General features: G+C 44.4%; 1 protein-coding gene across 1 annotated transcript in view; it reads left to right on the forward strand.

Moving 5' to 3' along the window:
- LOC5501664 overlaps positions 1-17,187 on the forward strand; it is a 23,965-nt gene continuing 6,778 nt past the window's right edge. The window contains exons 1-4 of the mRNA XM_001622891.3: positions 1-581; positions 1,572-1,711; positions 2,872-2,966; positions 3,042-3,115. Of these exons, the coding sequence (XP_001622941.2) occupies positions 295-581; positions 1,572-1,711; positions 2,872-2,966; positions 3,042-3,115 (596 nt within the window). The 5' untranslated portion in view covers positions 1-294. The remainder of the gene's footprint in view (positions 582-1,571; positions 1,712-2,871; positions 2,967-3,041; positions 3,116-17,187) is intronic.

A 17,187-nucleotide genomic window follows, 5' to 3' on the forward strand; every position in this document is an offset into this window, starting at 1 on the left:
AATATTAATAACACCCGTCTCAGAAGCCTAACTGTCCTTAAGAAAGATCCTATTCTCAGCAGAGTAAAGGTTTTTATTGCGAAAAATACTACAAGATGCAGCGGTATAGAAAGGTCGATCAGTTTGTTTCGCTTAGTTTTGGTTGTGCTGTAGCCAATCAAATGGCAAGCTGACACGGGTATAATCTGCCCATGCGCAGATGTGAAGATCGATCGACGATGTTTTTAAATATGGCGCAACTCTAGTGAAAACTTATTCCTCGTCAAAGAACGCCTAAATAGGAGGAGAGTGACAATGGATTATTCGAGGATTTTAAATATTATTTTTATAGTTAGCGCAGTGTTTCTATCAATTCAATTATTTTCGCTTGGCGCCGATGTAGATCCTAATAATTGCGCCGAGCGGGGCAGGAATTGCTCGTGGTGTCTTAGCGATGGGAATTGCGGATTTTGCGATAGATGTGGTGACCATTGTCACAAGCCAGGAGCTATACACTCGCTTGAGAACTGTACTAATTGCGCGAGCTGTGTCCCTGGGTCGCTCGGAGGGGCAAAGAAGGGATCCGAGTGCAGTCCTGAATGGTAAGATAAAATGGCTAACTCACATGGAACAAATAGGATACTTATCTTTTCACATTAAAAATCAACATCCGTCATCGTATGCTTAACCAATTTGGTAGTTTTAATATGAATCGAAAACAAGGTGGAAGACGCTTAGTTTGATTTTAGCTGATAGATTGTTTGTTTCCTCATTGTTTGTCTTTTGATTTGGAATATTTCTCACAACAACTTCTGAAACCAATAATAATTTTAGATAAATTAAGCTAGTTCATGCGAGGCCGAAATCCAACAGACAGACCACTAGAAACGCACAACGGTTTTTAGGATGAATGCTCCCATGCTTAAGATAAGGAGGCTGATCTGGTCTTCTGGTTTCCACAAACAGTTTGTAGTTGGTATACAAGTTTAATGCAGTTTCCATCATCTGGTCTGTAAAACGTCCGAAAGATTTGTTGAGCGATACAGATGTTTTTTAACATTCTGTTTCATGAAATCGGGACATATGTAGAACATTCGGGGTACAGATATTTCCGCGGGATTACATAGAGCAGTGATCCGTGGAAATATTAATTTTAACCCGCAAAACTCCATATGAATCTCCGGGTGTTCTTTCACCGGTATATGGAAATAAATCAAGGTTTTCGATCGCGTGGTCCAGAGGAAACTTCATGCGCAGATGATGACATCTCCTTTAATTCTGACTCCTAGTCCTGTCTTCAACAAGGCTTCTCCTGTCTCGACTAATAAATCCTTCCCCTGTACGTTCTCCGTTTTCTGGCATGTCTGGTAAAGGTTCATTTCACAAGAGGAGAGAAGATTTCCTTTGCACCGCTTTTCAAGCGGTTTCCTTCGCGCGTATATTCATCCGCGCGTCACCTCTGACGTCTCTGCTTCCTTTTAGTGAAAATCTGGCTTCAAGGGTGAACGGCGCTGCGTTAAAGAAGCAAGACGTAGAGCTCAGCTAACGTGATATTCACCTGGTACTGATTTCCTGGACTTTTCCGTTTTCAGGTACTATTACGAAAAGTGTCCCGAGGTGGTGAGCGAGCAAAAGACCGTTTACGTGGAAATCGCGCTCTACCTGATTAACCTACACTCTGTGGACCTCAAGGCGGGAACCTTCCATGCCGACTTCTACCTCTACTTCAAGGGTAAGAGATACGCCCTACTGGTCTAGGAATACATAATTTGCTTGGATACGAACTACGAGCGTAGAAATACATTATGCTAGAGCAAGAAAGAAAATCGTCAAAAATTAAATAATATGCTCAGGCGAGAATGACGATTTTGAACTGTTATAGATAAGGCCTACTTGCCTATGGATACACATTTTTTTCAAGACACGGCCTGGCGGTTTGAGATACTAAACATAATATGGAGTTTAGAAAAGAGCAACTCTTACTAGTATTCATTATGAAGTTAACCAAGACTCAAGCATATAAGTAATCGTTTCCGATCTCATTCTTGTCCAAATGCGCCTTGTTTCGGTTGATATCTATATATATTTTATAGTCAGCAAACATTATATTAGCAACGTACATGTGCTGAAAACCAAGGTCGTCAAAAACACTGACATTTCTTATCTTTCGAGCAAAGCGCGGCTTATTAAGCATACATAATAAAATGTAATGTAGTACGGACTCACTCGTTACGTTTTTATAGTTTCATAAAAGACTCCATAAGCACATGCGTGAGGGGGCATGAGTATAATATCGCTTGTCATTGAGGGAGCCCCCATGAGACTCAAGACGCCCAAATAGACCTTCATATTTTTCAACGTCATAGCGAGCTGTGCGTGGCGTAACCGTATAGGGCTAGGAACCTGGTTATTGCCTCCCTATTAATGCGCGGATACCTCTGGTACTTGTGTGTTGTACAGTTGCTGGATAGTGGCGTGTTGACGCCGAAAATCTCAAGCCTAGCCGTAAAGCTTTAGCTGCCACACTGTGATTCAGCGCTCGTTTGGATGTATGTTCTATCTATTTTTTTCGGATAGTGGGTGGTCGAGTTCGAGTCACGGCTAATGCGAGTATATTTTCCACCTTTTTCTATTTATTTTTTAACTTAACTAAAGAATTTGTATTCATTAGTACTTTTATTTTTTCGACATAATTGATCTAATACGGGCATAAGAATTGACCTAGAAATGCTTGGTAAATGCTCTTCGAAAAGTAAAACCAGATTCACAAATTAATGAAAATAAAGTTCCCCGCGAAAACACCCTGAAAAATCCCTTTATCAGTATAACTCAAGACAGAATTTATTGGTTCATATTTTCAATAGATGATGATACATTTTGTCTCTTCACCAGTTCCTCCCGGTCAAACGACTTACACGAAACAGAAATGCAAGGACGGGATGAAGGGCACTTGCTTCGAACTGGTGAATGCCGCTGGCCAAGCCGAGGTATGACCTTGGCATTTACACGTTATGATAAGTGCGTTATGTATAATCCTTTCTAAAATTTTCTATTTACCACAGGTATCCAGTCACGAGGGAAAGTTCTTCAGGGTCAAGTCGGCTTTTAACTTTGCCGCCGACTTGCAGTCTTACCCGTGAGTACTTGCGCACTTATTACACACTATCTCTTGCAAGGGACTGGCTATATGATTTTACCTTACTTGGACTTGAAATTACTATATTTTGTCTTGACATTACCTTAGTAGTAGGGAAATGGCGCAGCTGGCGCAACTTTTTGATCATCCCAAATTTCATTCCAAAATGGCGCAAAAGTCTCCGCGCACCTCCGCCAAGCCTCGCGACCTGCGCATGCGCGAGTTTGCCAGAGATCTCTTGCACGACCACGCCCACCTGTCAATCACTTTGTCACGTGATAGCCAAGCCCACCCGTCAATCACTTTGTCACGTGACGACCACGCCCACCTGTCAATCACTTTGTAAAAAAACCTGTCAATCACTTTGTCACGTGACGACCACGCCCACCTGTCAATCATTTTGTAAAAAACCTGTCAATCACTTTGTCACGTGATAGCCAAGCCCACCTGTCAATCACTTTGTCACGTGTCGCATCTAGGGGGAGCCTGGGGGCTAGCCTCTCAGCTTCACATCTAAAAAAAGCTTTTGAAAAGTGGTTTAAAGACATGGCTGGTTTGATAGAAATGGAGAACCTGAAGGTGAAAGATCTGAAAGCCCTCGCCAAGGAGCGGGGTATCCCAAGATATTACTGGATGCGGAGAGACGAGCTCGTCGGGGCGCTGACCAGCACGTCACCACCACCACCACCCCGACGGGTTCCTTTACCCAAACTTGTCAAAGGACTGCCACGACCACCCCGCATTACCCCGTCCAACACGTCGGAGAGTATTCTCGACGGCCCGATACCTGAGATTAATGTCCCTATTCTAAAACCCTCCCAACCCCCACGGAGTTCCCGCGTCCAATCACTCAAGCATTTTGCAAACAGGGCGGCCAACTTGATCAAGAGCGAGTTAGACAAGTTTGCGGATTGGATACTATCTTATGTCCCTGAGCCCATCAAAAAGACCGTCAAAGAGGCTGCAGATAAACGGGTCGAACGTCTGAAGGAGAGGATTAAGCGTCTACACGAGGAGGTGGAAGATCGCTTCACACCCAAGGAACAACAGACGGCGTTGAAGGGGTATCTTAAAACCCACGGAATAGCCGGGCAGAGAGGTTACGACCCCAAGACATTCATCGCCAGAATCAAACCGAAAGTCCTTGAACTCATCGGTCGACAAGAGAAGCCTATCAAAGTGAAGTTTATCTTTACTTGCGGGTTTATAAAAGAGGATCCGGCTACAGCTCAGATCGAAGAAGAACTGGGATATTTTCACACAGAAAAGCCCGAGATTGTGACAGAGTCGACTGATCTCTCTGATTTGTTCGATACGATGACAAATTATTTACTCGGATTAGTTGAGCTGTTCCAGAAGCAAGGCTCCGGATGGCAGTTTGACCAAGTGGAATACTTTGACATCAACATAGATCCCTTTGAACCGCTTTCTGGGTCTTCCTATATTCCGCTGCCGCCGAAACTAGCGTCTAAGAAGGCGATCATCAATGTTAAGAACGAGAATGATCACGAATGTTTCAAGTGGGCAGTAACCTCTGCTGTGTATCCTAGGGAGAAAGATCCTCAAAGGTTCAGTAAACAAATGATAGAGAACTCTGAGAAATTCGACTGGTCAGGGATAGAGTTCCCCGTCTCACTAAAACAGATTGACAAGTTCGAGAAACAGAACCAGTATACGGTTAATGTGTTTGGATACGAAACCAAAATATATCCATTGAGAATCAGTGAGAAGGATCCAGATAATGCAATCAACTTACTTCTCATCTCGGATGATGAGACGAATCATTACTGCTGGATAAAGAATATGATGAGATTAGTATCTACTCAAATTGATGAGTTTCATCATACTCGTTTTTTATGCTGTAGATGTCTGAACTCGTTTCGGTGCAAACAATCATTAGAAAAACATTCTGAATGCTGCGGCAATCATGAAGCGGTTGGAATAGAGATGCCTAAGATAGATAAGGATGGAAATCTACCCCAGATTAAATTCAAAAACTACAACAGAAAAATGCGTGTCCCCTTTGTTGTCTACGCCGACTTTGAGAGCTTCACAGAGAATATAGACACTTGCTCCCCAGATGGGAGTAAAAGCTTCACTAAGCAATACCAGAAACACAAACCGTCTGGTTTCTGCTATTTCATCAAGTGTTTCGACGGAGATATATCCCCACCCGAGCTTGTACGATACACAGCTGAATCTCCAGACGAAGATATCCCACAGCTTTTCGTAGAGTCTTTGGAGTCAGACATTAAGAAAATTTACGATAAGTTCAGGTTCCCTAAGAAGGTGAAAATGACTCCGAAGGACAAAATCGCCTATAACGACGCCACTCACTGCCACATCTGTGAGGGTGGATTAGGGGAAGACAAGGTTTTGGACCATTGCCACCTTACAGGGAAGTACAGAGGTGCTGCTCACAACGCATGCAACTTAGATCACAAAATTCCAAAGTTCTTTCCTGTTATCTTTCACAATCTGTCTGGGTACGACAGCCATCTATTTATCAAGAACCTTGGTACATCGGAAGGTAAAATAAACTGTATACCTAATAACGAGGAAAAGTATATTTCTTTCACAAAACAGATTGTAGTCGACAGTTTCACGAACAAGGAGGGCAACAAGATTGATGTTAAACGTGATATCAGATTTATCGACAGTTTCAGGTTTATGTCGGCCAGTCTCGACAGTCTAGTGGGTAATATGTCAAGGGAGTGCTTCAAAAACCTGGCGGAGTACTATGAGGGGGAGGAGCTCCAGCTGTTGTTGAGGAAGGGTGTTTTCCCTTACGACTGGTTCGACGGCTTTAGCAAGCTCGACGCAACACAGCTCCCACAGAGAGAGGCATTCCACTCCAAACTCAACGACACCGACATATCGGAGGAGGATCACCTGCACGCGCGGAGAGTGTGGGAGGTCTTTGGGATGGGGACCATGAGGGATTACCACAATCTGTACCTAGAGTCGGATGTGTTGCTTTTAGCTGACGTTTTCGAGAACTTTAGGGACGTTTGTCTCAAGAATTACGGTCTGGACCCCGCTTGGTACTACACAGCGCCAGGGTTGGCTTGGGATGCAGCGTTGAAGACCACCAAGGTGAGGCTAGAGCTTCTAACGGACTATGACATGTTGCTCATGATTGAGAAGGGCATCCGTGGGGGTGTCTCCATGATAAGCAACAGACATGGGGAGGCAAATAACCCTTACATGAAGGAGTATGACCCTGACCTACCCACAAAATATATCACCTACCTTGATGCTAACAATTTGTATGGCTGGGCGATGAGCAACCCTTTACCGACTCACGGTTTCAGGTGGATGGGTGACCAAGAGCTGTCAGGTTGGAGAGACCGCCCATGCATTCTGGAGGTTGACTTGGAGTACCCTCACCACCTACATGACTTACACAACGATTACCCACTAGCCCCGGAATCTATCGGGCTAGGCAATGTGGACAAGTTGGTCCCCAACCTTAACGACAAGACAAAGTACGTTATCCACCATGAGACTCTGAGACTTTATGTGAGTTTTGGGCTAAAAGTCACTAAGATTCACAGGGGTGTCACTTTTGAGGAGTCTGCTTGGCTGGAGCCCTACATTGACTTGAACACCGATCTGAGAGCCAAGGCGACAAACGATTTTGAGAAAGATTTTTTCAAGTTAATGAACAACTCCGTCTTTGGTAAGACTATGGAGAACATTAGGAACAGGGTGGACATTCGGTTGGTGACGGACGAGAAGCAGGCCAAGAAGCTCATATCAAAGCCGAACTATCAACATCGCACCATCTTTTGCGAGAATCTAGCCGCCATCCACATGAAGAAGACAAAGCTGATCTTCAACAAGCCTGTCTACTTGGGCATGTCCATTCTGGACCTGAGTAAGACGCTCATGTACGATTTCCACTACAACTTCGTCAAGCCCAAGTACGGTGAGGATGCAAAGCTCTTATTCACTGATACTGACAGCCTGATGTATGAGATCGAGACGAAAGACTTTTACGAGGACATCAGCGGGGATGTGAAGTCCATGTTCGACACCAGCAACTTTCCGAAGGGTCACCCATCTGGTATTGAGGTGGGTGTGAACAAGAAAGTCATCGGAATGTTTAAAGATGAGGCTGGGGGTCAGCAAATCACAGAATTTGTAGGACTGAGGGCCAAACTTTACTCGTACAAGATGGATGAAGGTAAAGAAGAAAAGAAATGCAAGGGCGTCAAGAGAGCAGTCGTCAAGAAGAGCATCGGTTTCGATGACTACAAGGATTGCTTATTTGGTAAGAAACCTCAGATGAGACTTATGAATGTCATCAGAAGTCATAAGCATGATGTTTACACTGAAACGGTGAACAAGGTCGCTCTATCTCATGAGGATGACAAGCGAATCATCTGTGACGATGGCATCCACACCTTCGCTCACGGTCATTTCAGAACGCTATTAGGTGGTGGCTCGGTATCTTCAGGGACGACTTGAAGTTCTTCCCTAACGAACGACCTCCTTGGAGCGCCTTCGGAGAGGTAGTACAACACAGGCTGTCCAACTGAAACAACACTGCGTGATAGATCAAACACTTTTAAACTCCAAATAGGATCTGTGGCTCGTCTGCGTTCACCTCCTTCCTCTTCTCCAGGAGCTAACAGATATCTAACTCTAACCCCTGGTGGTAGTCTAACTTCATCAAGTCCAACAGGCCGCTTATACGTTGGAGGATCAATATCAACCTCTTTCAAACCAATAGATTTTGCAGGCTCTTTGCCAGTAATTCTTATGGGTTGACTATTCAGAGTTTTCAAAACATCTGGCAATCGTTTCACCCAAACTCTGGACCGATCATCGCTAATCATTTCTTGAGCATACTGATGAGAAAACAACCTCTCCGCCAGTGTTCTATTGGCGCGTTCGACAAAAGCCTGTGCGCGATGGTTCCCAGCCTCGCTTCGCTGGATGGTGACACCCTTCTTTTTCATAATCTTCGTTACCTCTCCCCTAAATTCTGTCCCCGGATCGACAATCACCGTATGAGGCCATTTAAGTTTTCTGGAGTATATCTTTTCAAACCCTTTAGCAATTCCACTCGAATCCTTGGTAGTCAGTGCTTCTGCATCTTTATATCTCGAGGCAATATCAATCACGACCAACGCGTAACGGTAGGTTTTTCTGCCTACGTTATCGTGGGGCATAAACAACAGATCGGCTTGGTGAATCTGATTAGGTTTATTCACAGTCCAATGCGGTCTGGGGACATACTTTGGAGCTGGGAGATAGATCTGCCACAACGCCTGTTTTTCAAACCACCTCTTAGCCTCGGCTTCACTGACTTTAGCGACACTAGCTAACTTAGAAATAGCTGAATACCCTTTCCAGTATCCATCGGTGGAATAGTATATTTTTGATAACCTGCTTTCGTTACTCATTTAAAGATTATCTCTCTTTTCTTAAAATAAAAGATGGCACAAGCGATATCAGAAAAAATTAACCCAAACAGGATCCCACGGGAACCCTTCGGCCTGAAAGCGGAATCGTCGCTGAATCGGATTACATTCAATCCCTCATCGGCAAGTCCTGGAGAAACCCTCTATATAAATATTCCAAAACTTGCTGAAAATGTAGTGATTGTTCCAGGTAGTGTATCCTTACTATTTGACTTAAACGTCACAGGACACGCGAATAATACTCTCGTCAACAACGTTGGCCGGAACCTAGTGTCAAGGCTCAAGATTCTTTTCGGTGGAGAAACACTACAGGATACTCAAAGATACGATCTCTTCCAAACCTATCACGACTTATACTTACAAGCTGAAGATCGTGAGGATAGAATAAAACAAGGTATCTCCTCTGAAAACATGAGGAAGCTCAGGACAAATGCAGGTGACAAAGCGACATCAGATGCTAAGGAAGTAGCTCTTGCAGCAGTTCACAACACCAAGTACTGCATTCCACTCGACCATCCTATTCTCGGCGAGCATGGGGTCTTTTATCCAAAGGCGTTACCTCATCCGCTAATCTTTGAAATTACTCTAGCCCCAGTTTCCGACGTCGTTGTTTATGCTGACACGGTCAAGACTCCAACGTACACAATCACAAACCTCGAGTTGGAATATGCTTGCATCTCAAGTGAATACTTGGCTCGTGAGGCGTTGTCGGCTTATCAGGTTGGTAGAGGATTCTTTTACGAGAACGTCATTCTCCACAAAACGTTCACCATTTCCAAACCTAATGATGGTGTCATAAACGAGCACATTAATCTGCCGAGGAGGTCAATGACAGGGATATTATGTCTGTTCACAGAGAGCTACACAGGAGGAGCAAGGGATTCCGAAAAGTTTGTCAATCCAAGTATCACATCGATCAACATTAATGTGGATGGCATGCCAAACCGTCTCTACTCCAAGGGGATGACACCGCCAGACCTCTGGGAGTCGGTAAAGAAACGTTTCGGTAGAGAGGGTGTTAAGCAAAAGGATTTTTACGCTAATAACAAGTTTGCTCTGTGGGTCGACTTGAGGGCACATCCAGATAACAGCATTCACGGAGGAGGTCTGGTCTTGAACAACACGCGGGACGGAGTAAAACTAGAAATGAAACGAAAAGTTGGAGGAACGGGAAACATCACCTGCTACATGTTTGTAGTAGCCGACGCGTTGATGGAGGTTATGAACTCGAATTTGAGAGCAATCATGTATTAAAAAGGACTTGTGTGATAATACAAAAAGAATGGAAGAATTACGGGAAAAAGTTCCTTTTCATTGTATTATCACAGGACCTACTAATTGTGGGAAGACAAAGTACCTCACGGAACAGCTCCGAGGGCCGTTCCGGCATGTGTTTGAATACATTGTGTTGATTTGTCCGACTTATGCGAAAAACAAGTCCTATCGTAGATTTGCTCACGGAGATAAACGTTTCTTGGTATTATCGCCGGATGCTAGTAACACCGATGAGATTAACGAGTTACTAACAGATTGTGCGGTGCTATTTTCTGGTACAAATACGTTACTCGTTTTGGATGACTGTGCTGTATCGAAAGATCTAAAGCAACGCTCGAACAAGTTTATCAATCTAGCGTTCTCAGGGAGACACGAAGGATTATCAGTGTGGGTATTGACGCAACAATTAACATCCATAGCAAAGCCCTTCCGTGATAACGTCGCCTGTGTGGTCACATTCCATAATCCATCTCAAATTGGCACCAAAACACTGTTTGAAGATTATGGAGGTGATTTAGACGTCGAGACTCGTAAAAAGTTCGTAGAACTGCTGAAAACTGAAAAGTATTCCAGACTCTGTTTCTGTCTACGGCATCCATTCCAACGTTATTTGGAGATTCCTGCCACGCGGTGAGCTCTAGGGCCAGCCCCTCGAAGTGGTTTAAAAACATCTTGGTCTACTTACAAAATAAGATGGCAAGCGTCGAGGATTACATGGAAGAGAAACCCGAGTCTGAGGGAGCCCGAGGGGCTAGCTCGAAGGGCGAGCCTCCCGAAGATGATGTTGAAGTCAAACGAGAATCGCTGGCTATTCTCGCATCTCTTGGGACTACGAAGGAATTTCTTGGTGTCGGTATGAGTCTTGGTGATATCAAGAAGCTCTCGGCGAAAGACGTCGAGAAATACTTTGTTCGCTACCAGACTGTCTTAGGCAAGCAAGTTACTGATGGATTAGTAGAATCAGCACTTCAAGTGGTGTCTCAAGTCATTTCCTACGTGGTTCCTGTAGATGACACCGAAGCGCTTAGCAAAGACTTACAGAACGACGAGTTGGTTAAACGCGAATTGTCAAACTTTGCAGGTCTCTTGGTATTGAAGGGAGGAAGGATGGTAGCACTTGCTAGTGCCCTCTTTCGGGTCGCTAAGCATGTTAAACTAACACCTTCACAGGAGACTTCCAACAAACTTCAAGAAGTTTCAAGCACAACTGAGCAAACTCTTGAGCACACCTGAGCACAACTAAGCAGGCTCTTGAGCACACCTGAGCACGTCTAAGCAAGCTCTTGAGCACAACTGAGCAAGCTCTTGAGCATGATGTGATTTAAAGATTCTTTATCCAGAGTAAAGAATCATGTCTGACGAAAATCAAGAGGTTGAGCAAATCACAAAGGACCCTCCCCCCAGGAAGAAGAGTGCCGTTAAGGAGAAAGATCCTATAAAAGTCGCTTCTGGTAAGAGAGTTGCCGAATATAATAGGAGGCGTAGAGAAGCACTTGCTAGGGAGATGAAACGCGAGGCGGAGGCGAGTTCAGAAGACGCTGCACGAGCAGAGACACCCCACCAAGAGGGAGCTCGAGGGGATAGCCTCCCGGACGCTTGGATTCCAGAGCTATCGTTTACAACTGTACTGGCTCTAGTCGGAATAGGGCTCACCGCATTGGATATGTATATGCGTTTTTACAAAAAGACGCCCAAGATCAACGCCAACGAGACTGTAACTTTCGAGAGGCCTGCCGCCCGAGGGGCTAGCCTCCCGAACGCGACGCCAAAAATAGGAATGTTGTGATTTAAAGATTATCTGAATCTGTAATAAATAAAATCATGTCAACTGAAAACAAACTTGTGAAAACGATCACCGACTCAGCAGTCATCATCGGATTAGCCGCCGGTATGGGTTATGTTGCTAAAAAGGCTATGAAAGAGTCATTCATCAGCGACCCTTCGTCAAGTGTTACAAACTACGCTAAATGGGTTGCTGTCCTGTCCGGTAGTATGTATCTGAAAGATTATCTGGAAACACAAAAGATTTTGCCAAAACCGCTGTAGGCGACTTAAAGATCTTATAGATTGATTAATAAATGGCGAGTATAGCATTTATGATTGGTGGAGCTATTCTTAATGCGACGGCATTCGTTGGAGGGAGTTACCTAGCGAGATACTTATCTTCTGACGCTACTCATGTTGATAAAGAAAAAATAAGACACGATAAAGCGCTTGAAAAGTATCAACAAGCAATGGGTGATTGGCAGAAAAAAAGACAGGAATACCAGGATTGGTTGGAGGAAGAATATAATAATAAAGTTCGTGCGGATGGGAACAATAAAGAGACGGATGAGGCCTTCAAACTATACGCTCAAACACATCCAGATTTTGATTTGAAAGAGCCTGAGCTCTCAGATTACTACAGACCAAGTAGCAACCAAAAGATGGGAGAGATGGCATATGTTGGAGGTGGAATGTTAGCCCTTGGCTATGTAGCGAGTAGGTGGATATGAGCCGGCACGACTTAAAGATTTCTTATTTTCAAACAAAATAAGAAATGGATATAGATTTTGATCCCACAACAGAAGAAGGTAGAGAAGATTTGAATACTACTGTAGACGAAGATTATGACTCTCTTATTCCAAACGATGGTGAGGGAAGAGAATCATGGAATGAAAGGATTTCAAACAGATTTGGTAGAGGTGCAAGCTATGTGATTAGGAGGTTGACCGACTTATGGAAAACACGAAACCCCGGGAGGGATGTCCCCGAGTACATGGAGTTACAGAATATTGGAGGTTCTTCTTCAACGGACACACTTAGGGTAAACCTTTTGTTATCGAAATATCCAGATCTTGATGAAAATTTAGTTCAGATTTCAACGGATGAAAGAGGGAAACAATTCATTTCCTTCTATTCTGCGAGAAAAGGTGGTTGGACTAGACCAGAAAGGTTGTATAATGAGGATAGAACGGTGCGGAAGAGTGTTGACGACAAAATCAGATCCGGAAAGTACAAGCAAATTCAGATTCAACTCGATGAACTAGACGCTACAGGTAATACACTCAGAGAAGAAGAAGAGAGAAACACCGAGCAAATGAGAAAAAATAATGAGGAACGAAGTGAAACAACTAACCAAGAAAGACTAAGAGCTATAGATCGTAAAAATGAAGAGCTCAGCGAAAGAAATTCTGTCATAGATGAGACTTTGGAAGAGAATCAATTGGAGAGAGAAAATCTTGAAGAGAGAATGTCGTTGAAAGATCGTGTCAAAGCGATTTTTAAGAAATACGGATTTACAGTCGCTGCTGTCGTTACCGCTGTGGGCGTTGTTATCGGTGTTATTGTCTCTAACCTGAAGACGGGTTTGACAAGTGTTGCAAAAGGCGTTGGAGACGGTCTTAAAACAATAGGCAAGAAACTAGGAGAAATACTCCCAGGAATGGTTGGTGCGATAGCCAGTTTCATCTTTAGAACGGCGGGTGAAGTCGTAGGCTTTTTAGCTAAAAACGCATGGCTTCTCATCGTCGCTGTCGTCCTGTATTTCGTAGAACGATTTAAAAGGAGACGGAAATCATAACAAATGGTATTACTCTACATTGAAGGGAACGTTGGTGACTTTACCGTCTATTTAGAACACCCTATTGAAAAGCCGCGGTTTATCGCGCTGCGAGGATGTGCGTTTCATAATCGTTGTAACAGTCTCTCAAGCGAGGGAACGGTCTCCGACGGTGAGAACATTATCCTCAGGATCCCCGCGGGGCAGTATACGATTGAGACGCTAAAACTTCAAATAGATGGGGGTATGCGTCTTGGTGAAAAGTCAGTATCTATTAGAGACTCGTCACTCGAAGTTCATCGGAACGTCGTGTTGAATGAGCCGCTCGCCTGCCTGTTAGGACTCAAGACCAGGGAGCTGGAAGCAAACACTCGCCACGAGATAAAGATGATAGGTCACGAGGCTATTTTTATCCACTGCGATCTTGTGAACGCGTCTGACTCCCTCCAACAAGGGGCGCCCTCACAAGTCCTAGCAAGTGTAGAGCTTGATGAAGGAAAGATATACCTCAATCCAAGCGATCCGGTACGGGTTAGCACCACATCAGTCGGTTACGTGAGTAGTCTCCGTCTTAGTATAAAGGGCGGTGACGGAAACACAATAGAGCGCGGTCTCTACCCGATACGTCTAATTTTAGAAATCACTTAAAGAATAAACTCTCCCCATAATAAAGCTATGGAAGAGTACAACTCAATCTACCCGAACGTACCCCGAGGGGTCAGCCCCTCGGGTGATAACTTCAGACTTCAAAAGATCCACGATGTTTTGGGAAGTTTGGAGCAGGAAGTCAAACATTATGAGAACGTGAGGAAAAAGTATAAACGAGCGCAGAGCGTGTTTTCAAAGGTAAGTGTGGGCTTAGGACTCGCGTCCGTCATTCTTGGGTCTGGTGGTTTAGGAACTTCTCTGTCAGGTTTTGGTATCGTCGTTGGAGTTCCGTTGGGTGCTTTGGCTGGTGTTTTTGGTCTTACGTCTGTAGGCTGTGCGGCGGTTTCTAAACGACTGTCGCGAAAAGTCTCTAAGCACGACCAAACGGTGGCGATGGCAGGGGCAAAGGTGAATAGCATACGTGATTTAGTTTCTAAAGCTTTGAAAGACAACAAAATATCAGATGAAGAGTTTTCATTGATCTTGAATGAGGTGGATAAGTTTGAGGCTCTAAAGCTTCAGATTCGTCAAAAGTCAGGAAAAGAGGACGAAAAAAACGTAAACATCACCAAGCTGAGGGAAACAGTAAGAGAAGAGATTTTGAAAGACCTGGCGAGTCGACCCGCTCGGTGAAATTTCTGTACGAGAGAACTCCCGTTGGATGGATCTATGAATTGAGATGCGTAAAGGACTGATTTAAAAACATCTTATATGTCATATAAGATGAAGTTTACAGAATTTGTGAAAAGGTACCCCTACTACTCACGCTTCAGGTTCTCTGCCGACGAGCACGGCAATGTGCAATTCGTTTTCAATGGGGACGAATACGATCCATTCGACAAGAATGGGAATCTAGTCAAAACGTTATATCACTTCCCTGGTAATAGCTGGAAACCCGAGAATATCCAGGATTTTCTAGTCGCCGACGACACACAAGCATACAAGGAAACGATCCAGCAACTGTTTGGGTTCCCAAAACAATACAGACTAGACGCGCGTGCAGAGTACAAGATATTGCCGTGGGACGAAAACCCTACGAGAAATAATTACGTCTCTTTTAATGTTTTTATAACACCAAAGGTGAAGACACACTTTGTTTTTAGGGACATATTCACCGACAGCTTGCTAGTATTCAGAACAGCAAAGGAGGCTAGTAGGTGGCTCGACGCCCCAAACCCCAGTTATTGGAGTCAAGCCTTAAATTTTGCTATGTTTTGCGCGACTGCTGGATGTGGTGTGACGCGTGACATGATTGACGACTCTCAAGTGGGGTCATTCTACAGATTTCACATCATTTTCACTATCAGACGAATATTAAACGAGCTACAATGCCCTCTTCCAAAAGATAGGCTCTTTAGTTGGAATAAAAACTTCTACAGCGAAGCAGCTTACCAAAAATTAAGGACAGAATTCCGAACTGGTGACGATTTCCGGTTCCTCGGACCGATAAATCATGGGTTAGGGAACGTTTATAATTATGATTATCACGGCTTGTCATCTTCTAACGACAAGTATAAGCCTTATAGCACCATTGATCAATTACACGACGAATGGGACGCTGCCAAAAGCGACCACGAACACATGAATCACTTTGAGATCGAGTACCTGAAAGACCTTAGAACTGGGTTTCAGTATGAGTGGTTCTTTCCGGAAAAATCACTGGGGTTAACCAAAGCTGGGTTGTCTAGGATAAACCAGAGCATCGAAGCCTTTGTTTACTGTATTCTAGGCGCGCAAGTTCAGACCCGGTCGTCAATCGTCGGTGATAGCGGTTCAGCTCAGGAAACGAAACAGGTCTTCACGAAACTCTTTGAGAGCGCGGTGGTGGAAAACAGTATATCGAAAAGTATACAACGGTATCAGTTTGCTTTACAACAGGCGAGACAAAAACTAGACCTGGCTTTCGCCCTAGGCTGTTGGTTAAGTCCATCGTATCTTGTGATAAATAACAACACTTCGATCGCTGGCTATAATAACAAGTTACAAAAAGCCACCACTGATATGAAACTGGGGCTGAATCCAATAAATAACGAGATAAAAACGATCCCAAAACATAATATGGGTCATTCAAAGATTGTGTTACCTCATACCGAGTCAGTCACGGCTCACAAACCGGAACCGGAGGCGAAAACTAACCCAAAGCCGGACGTGATTAAACCCACGAACACACAGCACGAAACTAACCTCGCCACGATCACAGCCTTTACGGCTGGTTTAGCTTGGTATCTATTCCGGTAACATGCGGGGTGCATGTGGACGGATGTGACGTACCGCAAGAAGACAATACCTGTCCACGTGTGCATACCAGACCACCCTAGCGACCGCGAACTCTCAATGTAAATACAAAACCTATTTTCAGAATCGCTAGTTGTTAGGGTGATTAGGAATGTATGTGTTTTGTAACGTGAGACGCGTTACAAAACTGAGTGGGTCAATGTTAATTTCCGTTACACGTTCTGCAATGATGCTTTTGTCTATCGTGTTCGCATATTTGAGACCCTCCGCATAACTTACAAAAGGGTCTCTGTTTGCCGTGTTCACACATCCCTTTCCCCTTGCAGTCTTTACAGACATATCTTGCTCGTCTGTGCTCACAAATGCTACCGCCGTTACATTCTCTGCACCGCGTTTTTCTCCGGTTGTGGGGGCAGATTTGCGATCCGTGACAATCTTTGCAATAATATTTCACTCTGCCATGAAGACACTTATAATCCGTTGTTCGCTTTACGGGGGATACTTTCGGGTCTTTCACCGTTTGGTTCTCCATTTCTATCAAACCGGTCATGTCCTTAAATCACTTTTCAATCCAACACGCGACACCCGCCTTCTAGCCGACCGACGCCGACCTGTCGAAACACTCTCCCAACATTTCCTTCCCTTGCTCATCCATGCACCAATCCCAAAACCTGTCTGGATGCCAAGCTACTGGCATTAGTTCGTCCTCCAGCTTTCTACGGAATCTCACCTTGTGTAGCTTCTCCGGGAGCTCCTCATGCACAAGACTCCACCCCCACGCCGCACGTAGCACCGCGAAAATCTTATGCAGATGCCAAAACCGTGCGTAGTTCATATGTACAATGAGATCGGTCGCGCCCCACTCCAAGCACAACCTCACAATCTCGAGGTTGCGAGATTCGATGGCTGGTGTTATAGCATAGTCCGGGTCAAACTCCCAG

The sequence above is a fragment of the Nematostella vectensis genome, chromosome 9 (assembly GCF_932526225.1).
Source record: "Nematostella vectensis chromosome 9, jaNemVect1.1, whole genome shotgun sequence".
NCBI lineage: Eukaryota > Metazoa > Cnidaria > Anthozoa > Actiniaria > Edwardsiidae > Nematostella > Nematostella vectensis.